This window comes from Mirounga angustirostris, unplaced genomic scaffold (genome assembly GCF_029215605.1).
Source record: "Mirounga angustirostris isolate CCGP_5_RB_7025 unplaced genomic scaffold, mMirAng1.0.hap1 SCAF_9, whole genome shotgun sequence".
Lineage (NCBI taxonomy): Eukaryota > Metazoa > Chordata > Mammalia > Carnivora > Phocidae > Mirounga > Mirounga angustirostris.
Genome location: NW_026991717.1, coordinates 117503558 through 117522350, shown reverse-complemented (window position 1 = coordinate 117522350; position 18793 = coordinate 117503558). Strand labels below are relative to the sequence as shown.

The 18793-nt window shown below is 39.7% G+C and overlaps 1 protein-coding gene across 5 annotated transcripts in view; it reads right to left on the bottom strand.

Moving 5' to 3' along the window:
* Positions 1-8358, bottom strand: part of YLPM1 (YLP motif containing 1) — a 74529-nt gene extending 66171 nt beyond the window's left edge. For 2 of the 5 annotated variants that reach the window (XR_008508160.2, XM_064571355.1), the window contains exon 1: positions 7298-8358. Coding sequence is in view for 4 of the 5 variants with exons in the window: in XM_064571355.1 (XP_064427425.1) it covers positions 7298-8170 (873 nt within the window). In the remaining variant the exon portion in view is untranslated. The remainder of the gene's footprint in view (positions 1-7297) is intronic. The other 3 variants (XM_054513805.2, XM_045901242.3, XM_064571356.1) reach the window with 2 other exon arrangements.
* Between the last annotated feature and the right edge of the window lie 10435 nt (positions 8359-18793).

The following is an 18793-nucleotide window of genomic DNA, read 5'->3' as shown; positions in this document are numbered from 1 at the left end:
AAATCAATAAAAAATCTTACCACTCAGACATAACTACAGGATCTTCATTTCCCAGTATTCATTACATAACTCCCTATGGTTACAAGGTTGCATAAGGAAAAAAGTTCTCGTAACACTAAAATATTCACTCATGTACTACCCTTTATACTTCCATAATTAACAACAGCATGTATTTCTACTACAATTATAAGGATGCAGGATTTTATGAAAGTGATATTGGAGAACTTTGGAACCCATTACTGATAGCTGAGGATCTAGCAGAAGTCCTGCCAGTTAACAACCAAAACATTTTTTATAACAGGAACTGCAAAAGAGGATGATATGAATATCAAAGGTTGATAACAGCCCCTAAGAAAACTGATAAATCTCTACTTTTTTTCAATATATCCAAAACCAAAATAAAAGATGATATACAATATTGCCATGTAATTTTGTTGGTATTATGACAAAAATTATAGTACAGAAACCAAATCAACACTATTCTTTGTTCATTCTAAGACTCAGCTATCCCTTACGATTTTAAGCTTTGTTTTTTAAGATTGTGTCCCAAATCAAATTTTTTACTTTTTACAAAAAACTTTTGGTACCTGTGTTAAATGGATTCGTTTTGCTTAGATTCACCGGGATTCACTATCTTTGGGTAACCAGGATTTCCTATATTGTTAATATTTTATTACACATCCTCTCCAGTTTCCCACATGCAAACAAAATGCATAAAATATATAAATATATACTCTTTTCTCACTAAACATAATATTTTATTATGTTTTTTCACTCACAGAATCTAATTTTCTTGGAAGAGAGCTGTCTCAAGCTTTTCTTATATCCTACCTGGTGCTTAAGCATAGTGCTGGAGCACAGGAGAATGTCAATAAATGGTTATTGATCAAGTGAAGACTTCCCTTCCAGGCCACTCATTTCTATGACCTGAAACTTGCTCCAAACTATTGGAAGGAATAAATTCCATCTCACTACCTACATCTTGAAGTCTGGGTTATGATTGGGCTATTCTGTTTTTAATTACCATGTACATAGCCATCAGCTCCAGAGATATAATTACTTTTCCTATTGAACATAAAAAAAAAAAAACCCAGCACACTGACCACGATAGTTGACAATAACGTACTATTAAAACATTTTCGGGCGCCTGGGTGGCTCAGTTGGTTAGGCGACTGCCTTCGGCTCAGGTCATGATCCTGGAGTCCCGGGATCGAGTCCCGCATCGGGCTCCCTGCTCGGCAGGGAGTCTGCTTCTCCCTCTGACCCTCCTCCCTCTCATGCTCTCTGTCTCAAATAAATAAATAAAATCTTTAAAAAAAAAAAAAAAAACATTTTCAATTTTCTTCCACTATTTTATGAAAATAGCAACAGGCTTATCTTTCAGCTTAAAAAAACTAATAAACTCAGTCTCTTTCAAGTACAAGTTAAAAGTTTCCCTTGTTTTTAGTTGCTTTGAAAGCATCACTAAAAGATACAAAGCATCTTTCATAATAAACTAGAAGCCATGGCTACAGACATGGAAGACTGTACAGATCTAGATTCTTGATCAATTTGTACGTACCCATCTTATTGTCAATGCTTCCCATCTTCGTCTTAGACCCAGTCTAAGGTTAAGAACCTTATTAGGAGCTCGAGTACTTGTTGATTTGATGACAGTATGCACTGTAGGTCAATTTCTATTTTATGTATGAACCCAATAAGCAGAAACCAGATCTAATTCAGTCCTAGGACTAGGCTTCGGCACATTTTTAAAGCTCTACAAATGAGCATCATTCAGACATGTCCTCAGTGACCCAAAGAGAAAAATGATTTATCTCTATTTTACAAAGGAATAAAACCTGCCTGGACTTCTAATGAAGCCAAAGCCAAACCAGTAGCCAGTTTTTCTGATTGTCCCATCATATCAGACAACTCCATCTCACATGGGATGTTAGTTCTCAGGTAGAGGAAAGTCATTGCATATGTCACATTCAAAAAGATTGAACAAAGAGAGTTAAAAAGGATGTAAGAACTATTTGTCACAAATATCACTGTCGAAAAGATGCTAACTTATTCAGCAAGCATTTACTGACCACTTGCTACCAGTACAGTAATAAACTAGGTACTAAATGATTTTCCAAGCAGGGAAAGACAAAGCAGAGAATGTGTGAGGTGGGGTGGGGAGGGAGAGAGAAAGAGAGAGAGAGAGATGTTTTAGAGATTAATTTTGGAAGGTTGCCTTTCCTATCCAGGTTATTATAAATGCCTATAACACTAAATGTACTATGTCCTACATCCTAAAGCAAGGGGTGGGGAGAAATCTGGCAAAAGAATGGTTTTCCATTTTTAGACTTATTTAAAACATATTTATTTTCAATATTTTTGAGGTTCACATTCCACTCCAGGAAATTAAGGTCACCAGATAATCTTAGTTCCATCTAAAAAAAATTAAAATTAAAAAATAAAGCTCCTTTACTTCACCTCTTCCTCCAGCTCCTGCCCTCATTCTCTCTCTCTCTCTCCTTCAGTCAAACTTCTTGAAAGAGTGTCTATACTCACCATCCCCATTTCCTCACCTTCCATCACTCCTCAAATCAATGCAATATGGCTTCAGTCACTATGAAACTGCTCCTGCCAAGGTCAACAATAATCTACATGTCAGTAAATGCAAAAGATAACTCACAGTCTTTATCTTGCTTGACCTCTCACTGGTAGTGACACAGCTGACCACTCCCTCCTAGAAACAGTCTTCTTTGCACTTCTGTGGGACTGCACTGTCCTGACTTTCCATCTACCCATTTGATCTTTCTTCTCTTGGTTCCCCCTAGATACTGAGATTCTGCAGGGCTAGGCTCAATGTCCTTTAAACTCTATCCTTACTCTACACACACTCCTCAGGAGACCTCATCTATTTCTGTGCCCCAAATACCATTTTTATGCTAATGACTCACAAGTCTGTCATGTCTCCGAGATCTCACTTCTAGACTCCAGACCTGTATCTAACTTCCATTTGAACATCTCCATTTGGAATCATGCGGCTCAAGGATCTCAAACTCAGTAGGTCTAAAACTAAACTCATCCTTTCACATTGTTCCCAAACCTGTTCTTCCTCCTCTTCCAACTTTTCCTTTTTTATTAGTAAATGGGACCACCCCCTACCTGGCAAGTCTACTCCAGAAACTCAGGAATCATCCTTGACACCTCCCTCTCCACTACTACTCAATCTCCAATTAGATTCTAGTGCACAAATATTTCTCCAGTCTTTCCACTTCTCTCCATCTCCACTATCACCATCCATCCAAGTCCAAGCCACTATTACTATTATCTCTTGCCTGGATTATTCTATTAAGTATTCTCTCTAAATCACCCTTGCTCTTCTCAATTCCACTCTCCAGACAGCAAACACAATGAGTTTTCAAAAATGCCAATTTGTCACATTCGACTATATAAAATCATTTGATGGCTTCCTCCTGCCCGAAAGTCCTCATTGGCCCTCCCTGATCTGGTTTGTGTCTACCATTCTCACCTTGAGCTTTCAGTAAGCCTTACTTTGAATGCTATCTGGTTAATTCCTACTCATTCTTCAGGTTTCACTTAATATCACTTACAAAGGGAGGCCTCTTCAATTAGGTTACAGCTCTCAGCTACATCCAATCACTTAAAAAATATTTGTTCTTCACCTACTACATGCTAGACCCCTGAGCAAGGCACTGTAAATACAATGGTGAGTTTAAAACCAGAAAACAAACAAACAAACAAAATCCCTCGCCTTTTCCCATTCCTCATGGAACAATCTAGTCATATTGTGTATTTTATAATCCCACAGCACCCTGTACTCCTCTTACTTATTAAATGTCTTGTTCTTCCCATTGAGACAAGTCAATGAGGGCAAGTGCCCTGTCTTATTTTCTTCACCATTTCATCTCTGGTACTAAACTAAGCACAGCACTTGGCACATAGTTGCTACTCAGTAACTACTTGAATATTAAATGACTAAAAATTCTAATCCAAGGTAACAGCTTTACCTTGGATTTGAGAATAAAAGGATAAATAAAGTCACAATTTATGAAAAAAAGGCTAGTATGCACTTTACCTAGCCAGTCCTTTAAACACACAGAAAAGTTAATTCTTCAAAAAGACACATTCCATTATATTACCAATGCTTTATTCTGAAAACTAGCAATTAAATGGAAGAATATTAAGCACTTATCCTATCTTTCCTATACCAACTGTATTTCCAATTAAATAGTCCTAGTTCATGAAAGTTTTTCTTTACAGAATTCCATATAGTAAATGTAAAAGAAATGGCAGGAAAAAATCACCATGTAATAACCTTCAATGAAGAACTAATTTACTTAGGCAAAGACTATCAGTGGATGAATCGCCAGATGAGGCAAAATTGATGGAAAGCTTTACAATGGAGGGACCAGACGGTAAACCCCTGATCAATCTTGGCTCCACTAATAGTGGGACAACCAGGCATTGTATGTCTCCTGATGGGATGCAAATGAAATACATAGCACCACCCTGGTTATGAAGTACACTTGCCAAAAGAGAGGTGAACTTAAATCTAAGCTTTCAGAGTTTACCAGAAATGTGAAAGAGAGTAGAACAGGTCAAATGATAAGAAACCAAGAGAAAGCAGACAAATCCAGAATGTGGGACATTCTATAGAACAACGGAAATAGATTTCTCAAGTTCAATGGCATGGGGTAGAAAAAGAGAATAGGAGAGACTAATCTGTATGAGGAGTTCTCAACTGAGGGTGATTTTAACCCCCAAGGGATATTTGGCAATGTCTGGAAACATTTTTGTTTCCCACTGGAGGTTGCTACCAAAATCTAGTAGTTACTGGTCAGAGATGCTGCTAAACATCCTACAATGCACAGGACTGTCTTCCACAACAAAGAATGATCCTGCTTCACAATGTCTGTATTGGATCCTGATCTGAATAAACCATCAAAACATGACTGAGTCCACTGGGGAATTTTAATATGGATGCTATCAAGGAATTATTTTTAATTCCAATTAGTATGATGAGACAATAGGGGAATTCTGAATGGGTCAGGTATTAGATGATACAAAGAAACTGTTGTTACTTTTTGTAGATGTTATAATGTATTTACCTAAGAGAAGGTCCATTTTTTAAAAAAGATGACTAAAATTGTAGAGATGAAATGACATGAGATCTAAGATTTGCTTTAAAATATTTCAGAAGCAATAAAAAAAAAGGCATAGGTGAAGTAAACATGATAAAATTTTGACAGTTGTTGAATCTGAATGATGGGTTTAAAGTAGAAGCCATACCATTTTCTCTACTTTTGTGTGTGTTTATAATCTTTTGCCATAAAAATTTGTAATGACATATTCCAAAAATAAAATATGAACCAAAGAATAATAAATTTGCAGAAGGGTTCATTGTCAGAGACTGGCACTGGTATGAAGAAAACCTGTGTGATCTAATAAGCCAAAGTATCCTAAGTCTAGAACATGACCACTCTTGTAGCTTATTCAACAAATCTCTGTGGAGAGCCTACAATTTGCAAGGCACTGTCCTAGGTGCTACAGAGGATAAGAAGATGAATGAGATGGTCCCTGTCTGCAAGGGACTTAAAATCTGAAAAACAGAACCAACCAGATAGGTGAGCTCAGGGATGGCTTCACAGAGACCCTGATATTTGAGATGTACCTTGAAGAGAGGGTTGAGAGAGTTGGGATGAATTCTAGACAGAGGTAAGAAAGCCTAAACAAGCTTACAAGGCCCTTTTGGTCTGGCCCCCACACTTCTCAAGCCTCACCTTCCACTCTTTTTTTCTGGCTCTCACCAAAGAATTGGAGGCAATGAATACTCAAAGTACTGAAAGAAGTTCAATACAGACAAGGGTGCAAAGGCAGAAAAGCAAAACCAGCAAACCAGTGTTCATGTATTTGTATTAAAGACGGGTCTGGTTCCTCCTCCCCTCCCTCCAAAAACAATTCATTTGTCTCTCAAAAGGCCAGAAAAAGTCTAGTAGAGAGGAGGATATGGATGTTATACTTTGGCTTGGACTAACTCCGAGAGTGACAACAAAAGCACTGGGAATTTCAGAATGGGTTGGGAATGGGGACAGAAATTTCATCTCTATAATAGAGGCATCTGGGGGAAATAACCTGGTGGTGTAAGCCAACAGAATCCCTTATTCTCCTATTGTACTCCAGCATCACAAGTGTTTTCTCCTGATGATGTGCCAAGCACAACATCTTCCTTAAAACAACTTGCTTGTGTTCTTAATTTCTAATGACAAATCATTAGAGTACCACATCCCTATCTTTTGGAAATCTTTTATATGTAAATCTGAGCTTGTAGACTAAAACTCTCTTTTCATTAGGGAATCTAAGGTAGATTAGTAATTGCTAAAAGTGTCTATTTTAAGAAATCATAACAAGTTATTTATTCCACTTTAGTTCTATCTTTTTTCTTAAGGGAGGAATTCATTTGTTACTGCTATCCTATCCATCTTTGCTCTGTAGGAAGCATCACTTAAAACAGAAGTTTAGAGGAATGGCTCTCTCATGAAGCAAGACATACCACTAACTTTATTTCACCTTGGCCAAATTCCAAGGCAGTTACTCTGGAGTGAATGGTAACAATGCAATGCAGCAAACTGTTTATGTCTTAAAACTTTCTTTAAGTGATGTGAGAAAAGGACGTATGGATCCACTCCTTAAAATAACCAAGAGACTCCCAAAAGGGTCAAAGGTGAAAAGACTTCCTATGTACCTCATATGTATCTATATGCATAATTAGGATGCTCCTGATAAGAACAAGATTTCCATTCCTCATTTGCTAACACTTAGGGAATTCACGAAGCTGACAGCTATCAGTGGCCCCTAAATAACTTTTTAAAGAAGCTAACTGGTCATAAGGTTTGTATATATTTCAAGTATCAGCCGTTTGGGAAACTTCTTTTTTATGCTGCCTCTCAAATGGAAATTTGAGTTTAAAATAGAATTTTAAAAAAACAAAGCGCTTTGCAAAAGCAACAAAATCTAGGAGGTCGGTCAAAGGGAACCAAAGAATATATCTGATTAGTAACTCTCCAGCCACCCCACTACTCTGTGGCGTTCAGAAACATCTTCAAACACTGTTCTTTTAATAATCCACATTTAGCTACTTGAAAAGCTACGATGTCAGACTTCTGACTCTTAAGGAATCCTTTGGAGTGTAAATTAGCTACTCATTGTGTTGGAATTAGCCTAAGCACGGGTTAAAGCCCTGAGGCCTGCTCACTTAGGGCCCTCTAGGTGAAAGATGAGGCTCAGGCTGATGCGTTCTTACCTGTGGAGTCATTGTTGAGGGATCTGGCTCCGGGGCAGCTTGCTGTTCAGCACTCTTGTTCTTGGCCCCACTCTCCAAAGGCTCTTGCTGGACAGTTGTCTTATTCCCAGAAGGGGCGGACGGTGGTGGTGGAGCTAGTAGTTGGGATTTAGAATGGCCCTGGGAGGGGCGGGAAGGAGATGCCTGAGAAGGGGGCAAGTAGGACTGGGAATGGCTCAAATAGGATTGCGAGGAGGAGGAAGAGGAAGAATAAGAAGGGGTGGGCGCCAGATAGGATTGGGAAGGTGGGGACTGAGAAGGGGACGGCTGAGCGGGAGGCAGGTACGGCTGAGACGAGGCCGGGGGGTAGTACGAGGGTGGCGGCTGAGGTGGGGGCATGTAAGACTGAGACGGGGGCATATAGGACCCCGGCGGTACAGGGGGAGATTCAGGGGGGGAATCCAGCTCCATGGGAACCAAACCAGGAGACCCATCTCGTTGGTGGTGGAGCATCTGGTGTTTGTACTGCTGCTGCTTCTGATAGCTGAGGGCCGGCCCAGGTGGCGGGGGCATCGGTGGCGGCGGTGGCTGCCAGTCCCCGTAGCCGCCCCCCGGCATCACCGGCGGGGGCGGCAGGGGGGGTGGAGGAAGGTGATGGGGCTGGAGCACGCACTGCATTTGCTTCTGGTGCATCTGCTGCAGCTGCTGGAGCTGCGCCAGGTGCTGCTCGCGGAAGCTCATGAAGCCCGAGGAGGAGGGGGCCGCGGGAGTCGTCGAGCTCGAGTACCCGGGCCCCGGCGAGGCCTCAGGAAGCGCCACCGGCGGTGGCGGCGGCGGGACCGGCGGCGGCGGATAGTGGCTGCTCCCGCCATACCGGCCCCAGTTCGGGTACATATCGTTGAAGGCGGCGCAGGGCTCGTCCCGGCGCCGTTACTCGTCGCAACCGACCTCCAGGAGCTGCGGCGGCGACGGCGACAGCCGGAACTCGCGGCGCCTACAGGCCCCGGAGCGTGTAAACGGAGCGCGCCACTGCGCCGGCGCTACCGACCTGGGCCCGCGACCGGGAAGGCGGGGACGGCACTGGAGCGACTACGCCTGCGCAGTAGCCACCGAGAGGAGAACAAAGGCGAGATAGAGCGACCCTTTGCTTGGTGACTCTCGGTTGCCATCTTCCTTCAGGTTTGGATAATGGACGTGCGAGTAGAATGTTCTCATAGAACCGAGGAACCATAGAGTCTCACAGCTGAAAGGGGTGGTAGAGATCCTATCGTTCCACGGGTTCGTTTTTGAATGAAAAAAAAAAAAAAAAAAGGTTCCATTCACAATAGCAACAATCTCAACAACAACAAAAAAGCCATGAAACAAGTAGGAATAACTCTAATAAGAAATATGTATAATTCATATGAAGGAAACTACAGAACCATACAGAATCATATCCGAGGGGAATAAATTAGACTTGAAATAATGGAGAGGCTTACCATGATCCTGAATGAAAAGGGAAAAATTGTAGAGATGTCAGTTCTTCTCAAATTAAATGAATAGATTTAATTCAATTCTAACAAAAATCCAATTGGGAACAAATCTGTGAAGAATAGAAACATTCTGAAGACAGAATGTAAGACTACACCAATTCCTGCAGGTATATGAAAGGTAACATCTGCAGTTATTGTAAAAAGTGAGAGATGGAATTCTTTAGAATAACTAAATGCATAAAAATTCATGTTGGAGAATCTCAGTCAAAGCAAAGATAGCAAAAACCAGATTAAAAGATTGTTTGGAGAGGGTGACCTAGAAAGTAATCCAATCTGTCAACATAATACTCAACTTTGGCTTGAGTGAATCACTGAAAAACAAGGCTGATACACACTGAATTCTGGAAAGAAAAAAAAAAAACTAACTCTGAGAATATTAAGTGTGTCAGTGTGTCAGTTGTGCACCACTTAAAGATCTGACCTTCCTTCCGTCTTAGCAACCCAGATCTTCACCTCTCTTAGGAGGTAGATGTGAGTGGAAAGTGGGGCATCTAAGTATCTTTCAGAAGAGTTTTCATTCTCAAATAGGAATTTAGCTGCATTTCTCTTAGTTTTTTATTGAAGTATAACATATATACATAAAATTAAACATCATAAATGTACAGGTTAGTGAATTTTCACAAACCAATCACCCTGTGTAACTAGCACCCTGGTCAAGAAACAGAACATTAGGGCCGGGTCAGATGCCTGCCTGCCCTTGTGCCCCTTCTTTTCCCTAAAAGAGAAAAGGAAAAGAAAAAGAAAAGAAACAGGACATTGTCCAACTCATAAATCCCACTTACTTGCAATTTTAATATTTTCTATTGAAATTCTTTTGAAAATATTAAAAATACATGTAATTTACTATAGTAATAGCCTAAAGGAGACTATGAGATGATCATCTCATTAGATGAAGAAAAAGAATATGATAAATTTCAACGACCATTCATGATTTTTTAAAAATCTTAGCAAACCAGAAATAAAAGGGAACATCCTAATCTTGCAGAGTATTTATTTTTAAAAAATACAGCAAACATCACACTTAATTGTGAAAAGTTGAAAGTTTTCCCACTGGGATCAACAACAGATGTTCACTACCATCACATCTGTTATGGATTGAATTGTGCCTCACCCCCCTCCCCCAAATGTTTAAGTCCTAATCCCCAATACCTCAGAATGTGACTTTCTCTAGAAATAAGGTTGTTGCAGATCTAATTAGTTAAGATAAGATCATATTGTAATAGGGTCAATCTAATATGATTAGTGTCCTTATAAAAAGATGGCCATGTGAAGACACAGACACACAGAGAGAATGCCCATGTGTTGCTGAAAGCCGAGATTGGAGTTATGCAGCTGCAAGCTAAAGAGTGGAACAAATGGAATTCTCATACACTGATGGTGAAAGTGTAAATTAGGACGACCATTCTGAAATACTATTTGGCAGTATCTACTAAAGCTGAACAGACCCATAGCCTATGACCCAGGAATCCCTTCTAGGCATATAATGAAGAGAAGTGCATGCATATGTTATACAGAAGATACGTACAAGAATGTTCATAGCAGCACTACTTGTAATGGCTGAAAACTGGAAAGCAACCCAAATGTCCACCTACACTAGAATGTATAATGAAATTGTGGTACATTTATACAAGGGAATACAGAACAATGAAAATGAACAAACTATAACCACATGCAACAACTCAGGTGAATCTCACAAACATAATGTTGAACAAAAGAAGCTAGGCAAAAAAGAATATGTACTGTATGTTTTCACATATATAAGTTGAAAAATAGACATAATTGATATGCAATGTTAGAATTCAGGATAGTAGTTACCCTTGGGGTGAAGAGGTAGTGATTGAAAGGGGGCATAAAAAGCAGCTGCTGGTAATGTTGTTTCTTGATCTGGGTGCTGGTTACATAGGTATGTTTTTTGTTTGTTTGTTTTAAAGATTTTATTTATTTATTTGACGGAGAGAGAGAGCACACAAGCAGAGGCAGAGGGAGAGGGAGAAGCAGACTCCCCACTGAGCAGGAAGCCCGATGCAGGACTTGATCCCAGGACCCTGGGATCATGACCTGAGCTGAAGGCAGACGCTTAACAACTGAGCCACCCAGGCGCCCACATAGGTATGTTTTGTTTGTGAAATACTCATCCAGCTCTACCACTTATGATTTATGTACTTTTCTGTTTGTATAATTAAATAAATGTATCTCCAAGAAACTTTTGGAAGATAGAAGTTCAAAAGACTATTTACTGTACAATTGGCTTTACATGTAGTTCGAAAATAGGCAAAATGAAATGATAATGTTAAAAGTGAGACTGGTGGTTGCCTTTGGGGAGAGGAAAAAGGTAGTGGCTGGAAGGGGGTACAAGTAGGGTTTCTGAAATGCTAACAATGTTCTATTTCTTGAACCAAATAGTAATTCCACAAATATTTGCTTTGTTAAGACTTATTGAACTGTACATTTATCCTTTGTGCTTTCCTTTTTGTATGGTTCACTTCATGATTTTTTTAAAAGTTAAAAAAAAAGTGGGAAGGAGGAAAGTGATAGTAGTAGAAGACAGAGAAAGAGGAGATTAGACGGAGGGAAGTAAAAGGTTTCTCTTTGCCTTTTCCTTTCCCACCTGGCATTGGTAGGTTCTAGCTGTCCTGTCCTCTATTCCATCCCTCAACAACCATGGGTCTTTCAGCACCTACTTGGGAGACAGCACCTTTGTTTAAACAGGCCCTTCCACATTCCCCTCATTGTTTAGATAAAGATAAAGATCCAATTGGGAATTGTTTTAGATGCTATAGGAAATCCTATCCTCTAGATTCTTACTCTCAGGGAACTAATATATAGTTGGTTACTCAACCCTTCTAGCCTGCACACTTTTCAAAAAATCACAGCCATCTTTTATGATACAGAACCCCCTATCCATACCAGAAAATTCTTGAAAAGAAGCTCTCCTCAAGACATTTTAGTGACACTGATTTCACACTATATGACCAACCCTGGGCCAAGTTATAAGAGATGAATTTTACTAATCTAGGATGAAAAAAGCAACAACAAAAATAAAGTGCTCCTATTCAAAATGAACTAAGGGATGAATTGAAGCACAAATCACACAGAAGGTTTTGTGTGGGAGACTCCAGAGCGGGTTAGCTCTTGTCAGTGCTGTCAAAGTCAACTTGCATGAGTCTTCTCTGGTCTAGCTCTATAACCCAGCTGTACTTCTTTCTTGTTATGTTTCATCCTTGCTGTTGCTACAGGGACTTGGGTGAGGGCCGGGAGGAGGGGGTGGCATTTGAATGGTTAGTGGTTTGAGGCCATATTCTGATTGGCTGATGGCTTACATGCCATTTTGAGGAATAAAAATCTCTGCTAGCTCTTGCAGCTTCTATTGCTCTAAACAACGGGATCTAGAGGCAGATTGTCTACTATTGGACCTATGCATCCTTAGGCAGGCAATTCACCAGGATTTTGGATGGATAATGTCTAGACTTAAGAGTAACCTGGTCACACATAACCTTGGCAATGTTAGTGTTTCTTCCCCTCCCTATTACAGAATCATGTTCTCATTTTATCCTAAAGAAACTCATAGGTGTTCATATGTAATCCCAATTAACATGTAGCAAGGCCTTCCAACCATTCCCAATGGATCACAGTTTAGGAGAGCCTGGAACATGAGGGTGGTTGTATCCATTACAGTTCTTTGGATGTTATCCATAGCAACAGCTGAAACTTAAAAAATGTTATTGAAAAGATACTGTGGGAGTCACGCAATAGACAAGAAGGTCATTTAATTAGATCTAGGAGTAGGAAAAAGCCAAGGCAGGAGCTATTCTATCATCAAAGCTCTGGATGCTATAAGAAACAAAGTTCAACTTTTTTTTTTTTTAACCTTTAGCTACTCGGTGCCTTTGCAGATATATGCGCTGGTAAGAGGAAGGCTCTAGAAGAAAGAGCCTCCAATGTTCCCCTTATCTTCTATAGCGAAAGGGCTGGGTACTCTGATCCAAATCCTGCATACAGTTTGGGGAAAATGTAACACTCCAAAATCAAACCAAAACAAAAAAGTCTGGATGCTGTTAGGAAGGCAGAGTGGATGTGGATAAGCAACAATAAGCATCCACTACCCTGGGCCACTGTTGTCAGGCAAATATGCGTAAGGACAGGAGCATAAAAAGGAGTTTAGCAGTATAGATCAAATGCAAAAAGAACATCACCAGAAAGATCTTGAGAGAGAACAAACACAAGCCCTCTGAGCAAGGGTAAAATTGGGAATGACTTTAAAACTGAATAATTAATGTATTAATTAGGATGCAGTCTAAGCTGCTATAACAATGAGACACTAAAGTATAGTGGCTTAAACAAAAGTTCATTTTTCACTCAAAGGACAGTTCAGAGGTAAACAGCCCAAAGTTGCCATCTTCAATATAAAGCTTCCATTTCTGGGTTCAAAGTGGCTACTCTGGCTCCTGCCATCGAATCTGCACCTAGCCAGTAGGCAAGTAGATGGGTTAGGGAAGCATACCTTTTAAAGAGCATGCCTTTTAAGGTAAGGACCCAGAAGAGATACATATCACTTTCAGTTACATCCTGTTGGCTACAACTTAGTTGGTTGGCCTTGCCTAGCCTCAGGAAGGCTTGGAAATAAAGTTTCCACCTGGGGCAACACAGATAAAACTCATGAGATATATTATTAAGGGAAGATGAAAGAGAAAATACCGGGGACAACTGGCAGTATCTGTATTCAAGTACTAAACTTGACAATACCAAGTTCTAATGAGGCTGTGGAGCAACGGAAACTCTCATATACTGTTGATGGGAGTACAAATGTGTACATAAAGAGTAACTTGACAATATCTATTATCACTGAAGATATACAATGCCTTATGACACAATTTCACTTCTAAGTATATATCGGGGACTAGGGATACTTTTATACATATGTACAAGGAGGCATGTAAAAGAATACAGCCCTGTTGGTAACAGCAAAAGTTGGAAACTCAAATGACCATCTAGAGGAGAATGGATAAACAAAATGTTTAATATTTGCACAATGAAATATCATGCAGCAATTAAAGTGAATGAACAACAGCTCCACCTATTACCATGGATGAATCTCAGAAACATAACAACAAAAAGACTATATATACAGGAATGTGCCCAAAAGAACTGAAAGCAGAGATTTGAAGAGATATTTGTAGACCCATGTTCATAGAAGCATTATTCATAACAGCCAAAAGGTAGAAACAACCCAAGTGTCCATTGACAGATGAATAGATAAACAAATGTGGTTTATACATAGAGTGGAATATTATTCAGTCTTAAAAGAAGGAAATTCTGATACACTGCAACATAGATGAATCTTGAACATTATGCTAAGTGAAATAAGCCAGTCAGAAAAGAACATATACTGTACGGTTCTACTTAAATAAGGTACCTAGAGTACTAAAATTCATGGAGACAAAAAATAGAATCATGATTGATAGGGGCTGGGGGAAGAGAGGAATAGGGAGTTGTCGTTTAATGGGGACAGAGTTTTAGTTTGGGAAAATGAAAAAAATTCTGGAGTTGGATGATGGTGATGGTTGCACAACAATGGGAATGCACTTCATGTCACCATACTGTACACTTAAAAATGGTTAAAATGATAAATTTTGTGTTACCACATTAAGAAATACTATATATGATTTCGTTTATAGGCAGCTCAAAAACATACACCTTACAAACATATAGTCAGGGTATTCAAATGATGGGTAAAACTATAATGAAAATCAAGAGGACAAAAATGCAAAATCCAGGACCGTGTTTACCTCAGAGGTGAGGTGGAGTTGAGGGAAGGGAATGTAATCAGGGAGGATTACCTAGAAAGTTTCAAAGTTATGGGTAACATCCTTTTTCTTAAATTGGGATAGGGTGCAAGGGTGTTTCTTTTAGTAACATTCTTTTTTTAAAAGATTTTATTTATTTGTGAGAGAGAGCGCGCATGCGCGAACAGAAGTGGGGGTGAGGGGCCGAGGTAGGGATAAGCAGACTCCCTGCTGAAAAAGGAGTCTGACCCCAGGGCTCGATCCCAGGACCCTGGGATCATGACCTAAGCTGAAGGCAGATGCTTAACCGACTGAGCTACCCAGGCCCCCTACTAATATTCTTTATACCTTAAATATACTCTATATATGCAATATTTATATCATACAATGTTTTATAATTCAAAGGCATATTTAAATATATAACATAAATTGATACCCTTAAATGCATAAAGTATTACATACTTTAATTTGGGAAAATTAAAGGAGAATGGAGAAATATTAAAGTGGGTTGAGGAAGAATTAGAAAAAACTGTTGACACTTGTTCTGTGCTCTAAAACATAGTTTCAACTTGTGTAATTCTACCTCAAACTCAAGTGTTTGAGAATGAGGTGTAGTGAATACTATTGTTTGCCTCCAGAACATCCATTTTCTTCCTTCTTCCTTAATAAAATTCCAATTTTGCTCATGTGTTCACATCTCCCCATATATATCCCATGTCACTCAGAAAAAGCTGACCATCTCCAGCTCCATGAATCATGATTTTATCTTCCCTCTTGCCATTTATTGGGAGATTCTGTAGTAACCGAATCAGCACATGACCTTTCTTTGGCCACCCAAGGGTTGGCATCCACCCAAAGTTGATACAATCATACTGAAGACAAGGATTTTTATTACATGATTGGGAAAGAAGCCCTCTTTCTTTCCAATGGATGTGAACAAGGAGCTTGTTGCTCCAATTGCTGTTTACAGCCAACTGGGGGGTTTGATGACAAGTTAAGAATTGAGGGATCTAGAACTTCAGCTGATTGTACTGTGTGTAGAGCTACACTACCTTTGAAATTCCTGTTATTCAAGATGCATTTCCTTATTGTTTGCACTGAAAGAGCTATAACTTAAATCTGGATATATATTCTAAGGATACATATGGAAACAGGAATCTCAGACACACAGTTGGGCCCCATGGAAACTCAGAAACTCTACTAGGCACTACAAGAAGGGCTGCATATGTGGATCTTACAGAGATTGGAATGTGTTTCAGGATCTCAGTGGTGCTTAGGACCCAAAGTAGATGTAGCTGTTACTCCCTCAGCGTTAGGAGGTTCTTGATCAATTCCTACCCTGGGACTCCAACATTGTGGTACTCTGGTGTTAGATGGACCGCTGCTTTTATGTATGGCTTCTATTCTGTCTATGACTATTCAACTCTTCATGTCTTTGGATCTAAATTCCCCAAAGAGAGGATCTACTTCCTTAGGACAGAACTTTCCTAACAGCCCACCTCATGATCTCTTGGCCAATCTGTAGATTGGATATTTGTGGGTAATGTGCCCGTAACTTTGACTTAATTAACAGAATCAAGTTTGTGATCATGAAGGACCAATTTGGCAATTTATATTGAAGGAACCTCTTAGAATTGACCTATGTGTGTGCTATTCATGCTAGGCTTCTGTTCAGCACATGGATGGATTAATCACTGAATAACTTAGGCTCAAAGTTTTTTCATCATGTCAATCTCAAAATCTTTATCCACAAATGGTACCTGTAATGCAACATCAGCCCTTATCTTTGCTGGAACCTCTGATACCTTAATTACATATCTCAATCTTTTATTTCTATAGCCCTCTCAATTCCCAATTTTTTATATATCTGTTAGTCAACCTTCTTGAGCCCCAGCCCCTTGACTGGTCCTTAACCCCCAGTTCACTGCTCCTCTCAATGGTTTTACTTCTTTTCCTATCAATCCTTTAACCTATGTTATGTCAATTCAATCTCTCTTGCATGCATCCTCAACTCTTTGTTCTACTGTGGTACTTGACCTGTAAATTTCCCCTATAGCTTACTGAACTTTCTTTTGCTGAATGGTTATGGAGAAACCACACAGCATTCAATTAGTACTACTACTAATTCAGGTTCTGCAGTCCCATCTGAGTTTTCATCATTACTTTGCCATCATTTTATATCATCGACTTCTCCCACTCAGTACAGTAGCTATTTCAATCCTTCACCATTTTTTTTTTTTATTTGTGAGAGAGAGAATGAGAGACAGAGAGCATGAGAGGGAGGACGGTCAGAGGGAGAAGCAGACTCCCCGCTGAGCAGGGAGCCCGATGCGGGACTCGATCCCGGGACTCCAGGATCATGACCCGAGCCGAAGGCAGTCACTTAACCAACTGAGCCACCCAGGCGCCCCTCAATCCTTCACCATTACCTCAAGCCCTGACCCTCAATAAATGGCCTCGCTTTCAACTTTACAGAGAGAGACCAATAGGCACAAACTCCTTCAACTTCTGCTCACACTCCTACATACTAATCTTTACAGGCAGCCACCCCAGCCTCCTATCCTCCAGTTTTGAGTGGCTCTTCTCCCGTCCCAAGTTAATGCTGGTCTTCATGTTCTAAATTCCATCCCTTGACACTACTCTGTCAGTTATATTTTCTCTCTACTGCGTGTTTCACTTATTTTTTCACTTTTTATTTTGAAAAATGCCAAACCTAGAGAAAAGTTGTAAAAATAGTAAATAAACACCCCTCTACCCTTCATTTAGGCACATCATTTGTTAACGTTTTCTCACATTCTCCTTCTTCCTCCTCCTTTCTCTCTCATCTATGTATGTATGTATGTACGTATGTATGTATGTATCTATCCATCCATCTTTCCCCAAACCATCAGTTACTTGAAGACACTGTGACCCTTCATACATAAACCTTCAGCATGTATTTCCTAAAACAAGAGTATCCTTACATGTAATTACAATATAATGTTCACGCTAAGGCTATTTAACATAAATATATTATCTAGCAATCAGTCCATATTTAAATTTCCCTAAGTGTCCCAACAATATCACTTATGGCTTCTTGGTTTTTTTGTTTGTTTTTGTTTAAAGATTTAACTATTTATTTATTTGAGAGAGAGAGAGAGAGGGAGCAAGTGGGGGGAGGAGCAGAGGGAGAGGGAGAAGTAGACTCCCCGCTGAGCACAGAGCCTGATGTGGGGCTTGATCCCATGACCCTGAGATCAAGACCTGAGACAAAATCAAGAGTTGGACACTCAACTGACTGAGCCACCCAGGCACCCCTGTTTGTTTTGTTTATGCGTGGAGCCCAACACAGGGCTTGAACTCATGACTCTGAGATCAAGACCTGAGCTGAAATCAAGAGTCAGATGCTTAATGACTGAGCCACCTAGGTGCCCCCTTCTTGTTTTTTTTTTTGTAATTCAGAGTCCAGTCAAGGATAACACATTGCATTTAGTTGTCATGCCTTGTTAATCTCCTTCAATGTAAAATAGTTCGCCACCTTTTTTTTTTTTCCCTCTCTCTCATGATATTGACATTTTTTAAGAATCCAAGCCAATTCAGGTCATGATCTCAGGGTCCTGGGATCAAGCCCTGCATTGGGCTCTGCGCTCAGTGGGGAGGCTTCAGGATTCTCTCTCTAAAATAAACGAATCTTAAAAAAAAAAAAAAAATCCAAGACAATTTTTGCAGAATGTCCCTCAATTTGGGGTTTGACAGATAGTTTCTTCATAATTAGATTCAGGTGAAAAAAATTTAATTTGGGGGACAAAAATATTACATGGGTACTGTATCCTTCTATACTTCACATCACATTGTATCCTTCTATACATCACATACATTATGCCAGTTTATCATCTTAATAGTAATATCAAGTTTGATCATTTGGTAAACTAATCTGTAGGGTGATACTCCCAGGCTCTGGAAATATCTTGTTTCCCCCCAGTTTTCAACCAATGGTTCTAGCATTCACTGATGATTCTTGCCTGAAACAGTATTACAATGGTGATTATAAAACAACAATTTTATATTCCTATCATTTCTTCTACACTTAATAGTTGTCATATTCCTATATATGAAAGGTCTCCTATCCCATTTTATTTGTTTATTCTTAGTATCTTATGGACTCATGGATTCTTTATTAAAAATCAGTATGGGGCTGCCTGAGGGGCTCAGTCGGTTAAGCA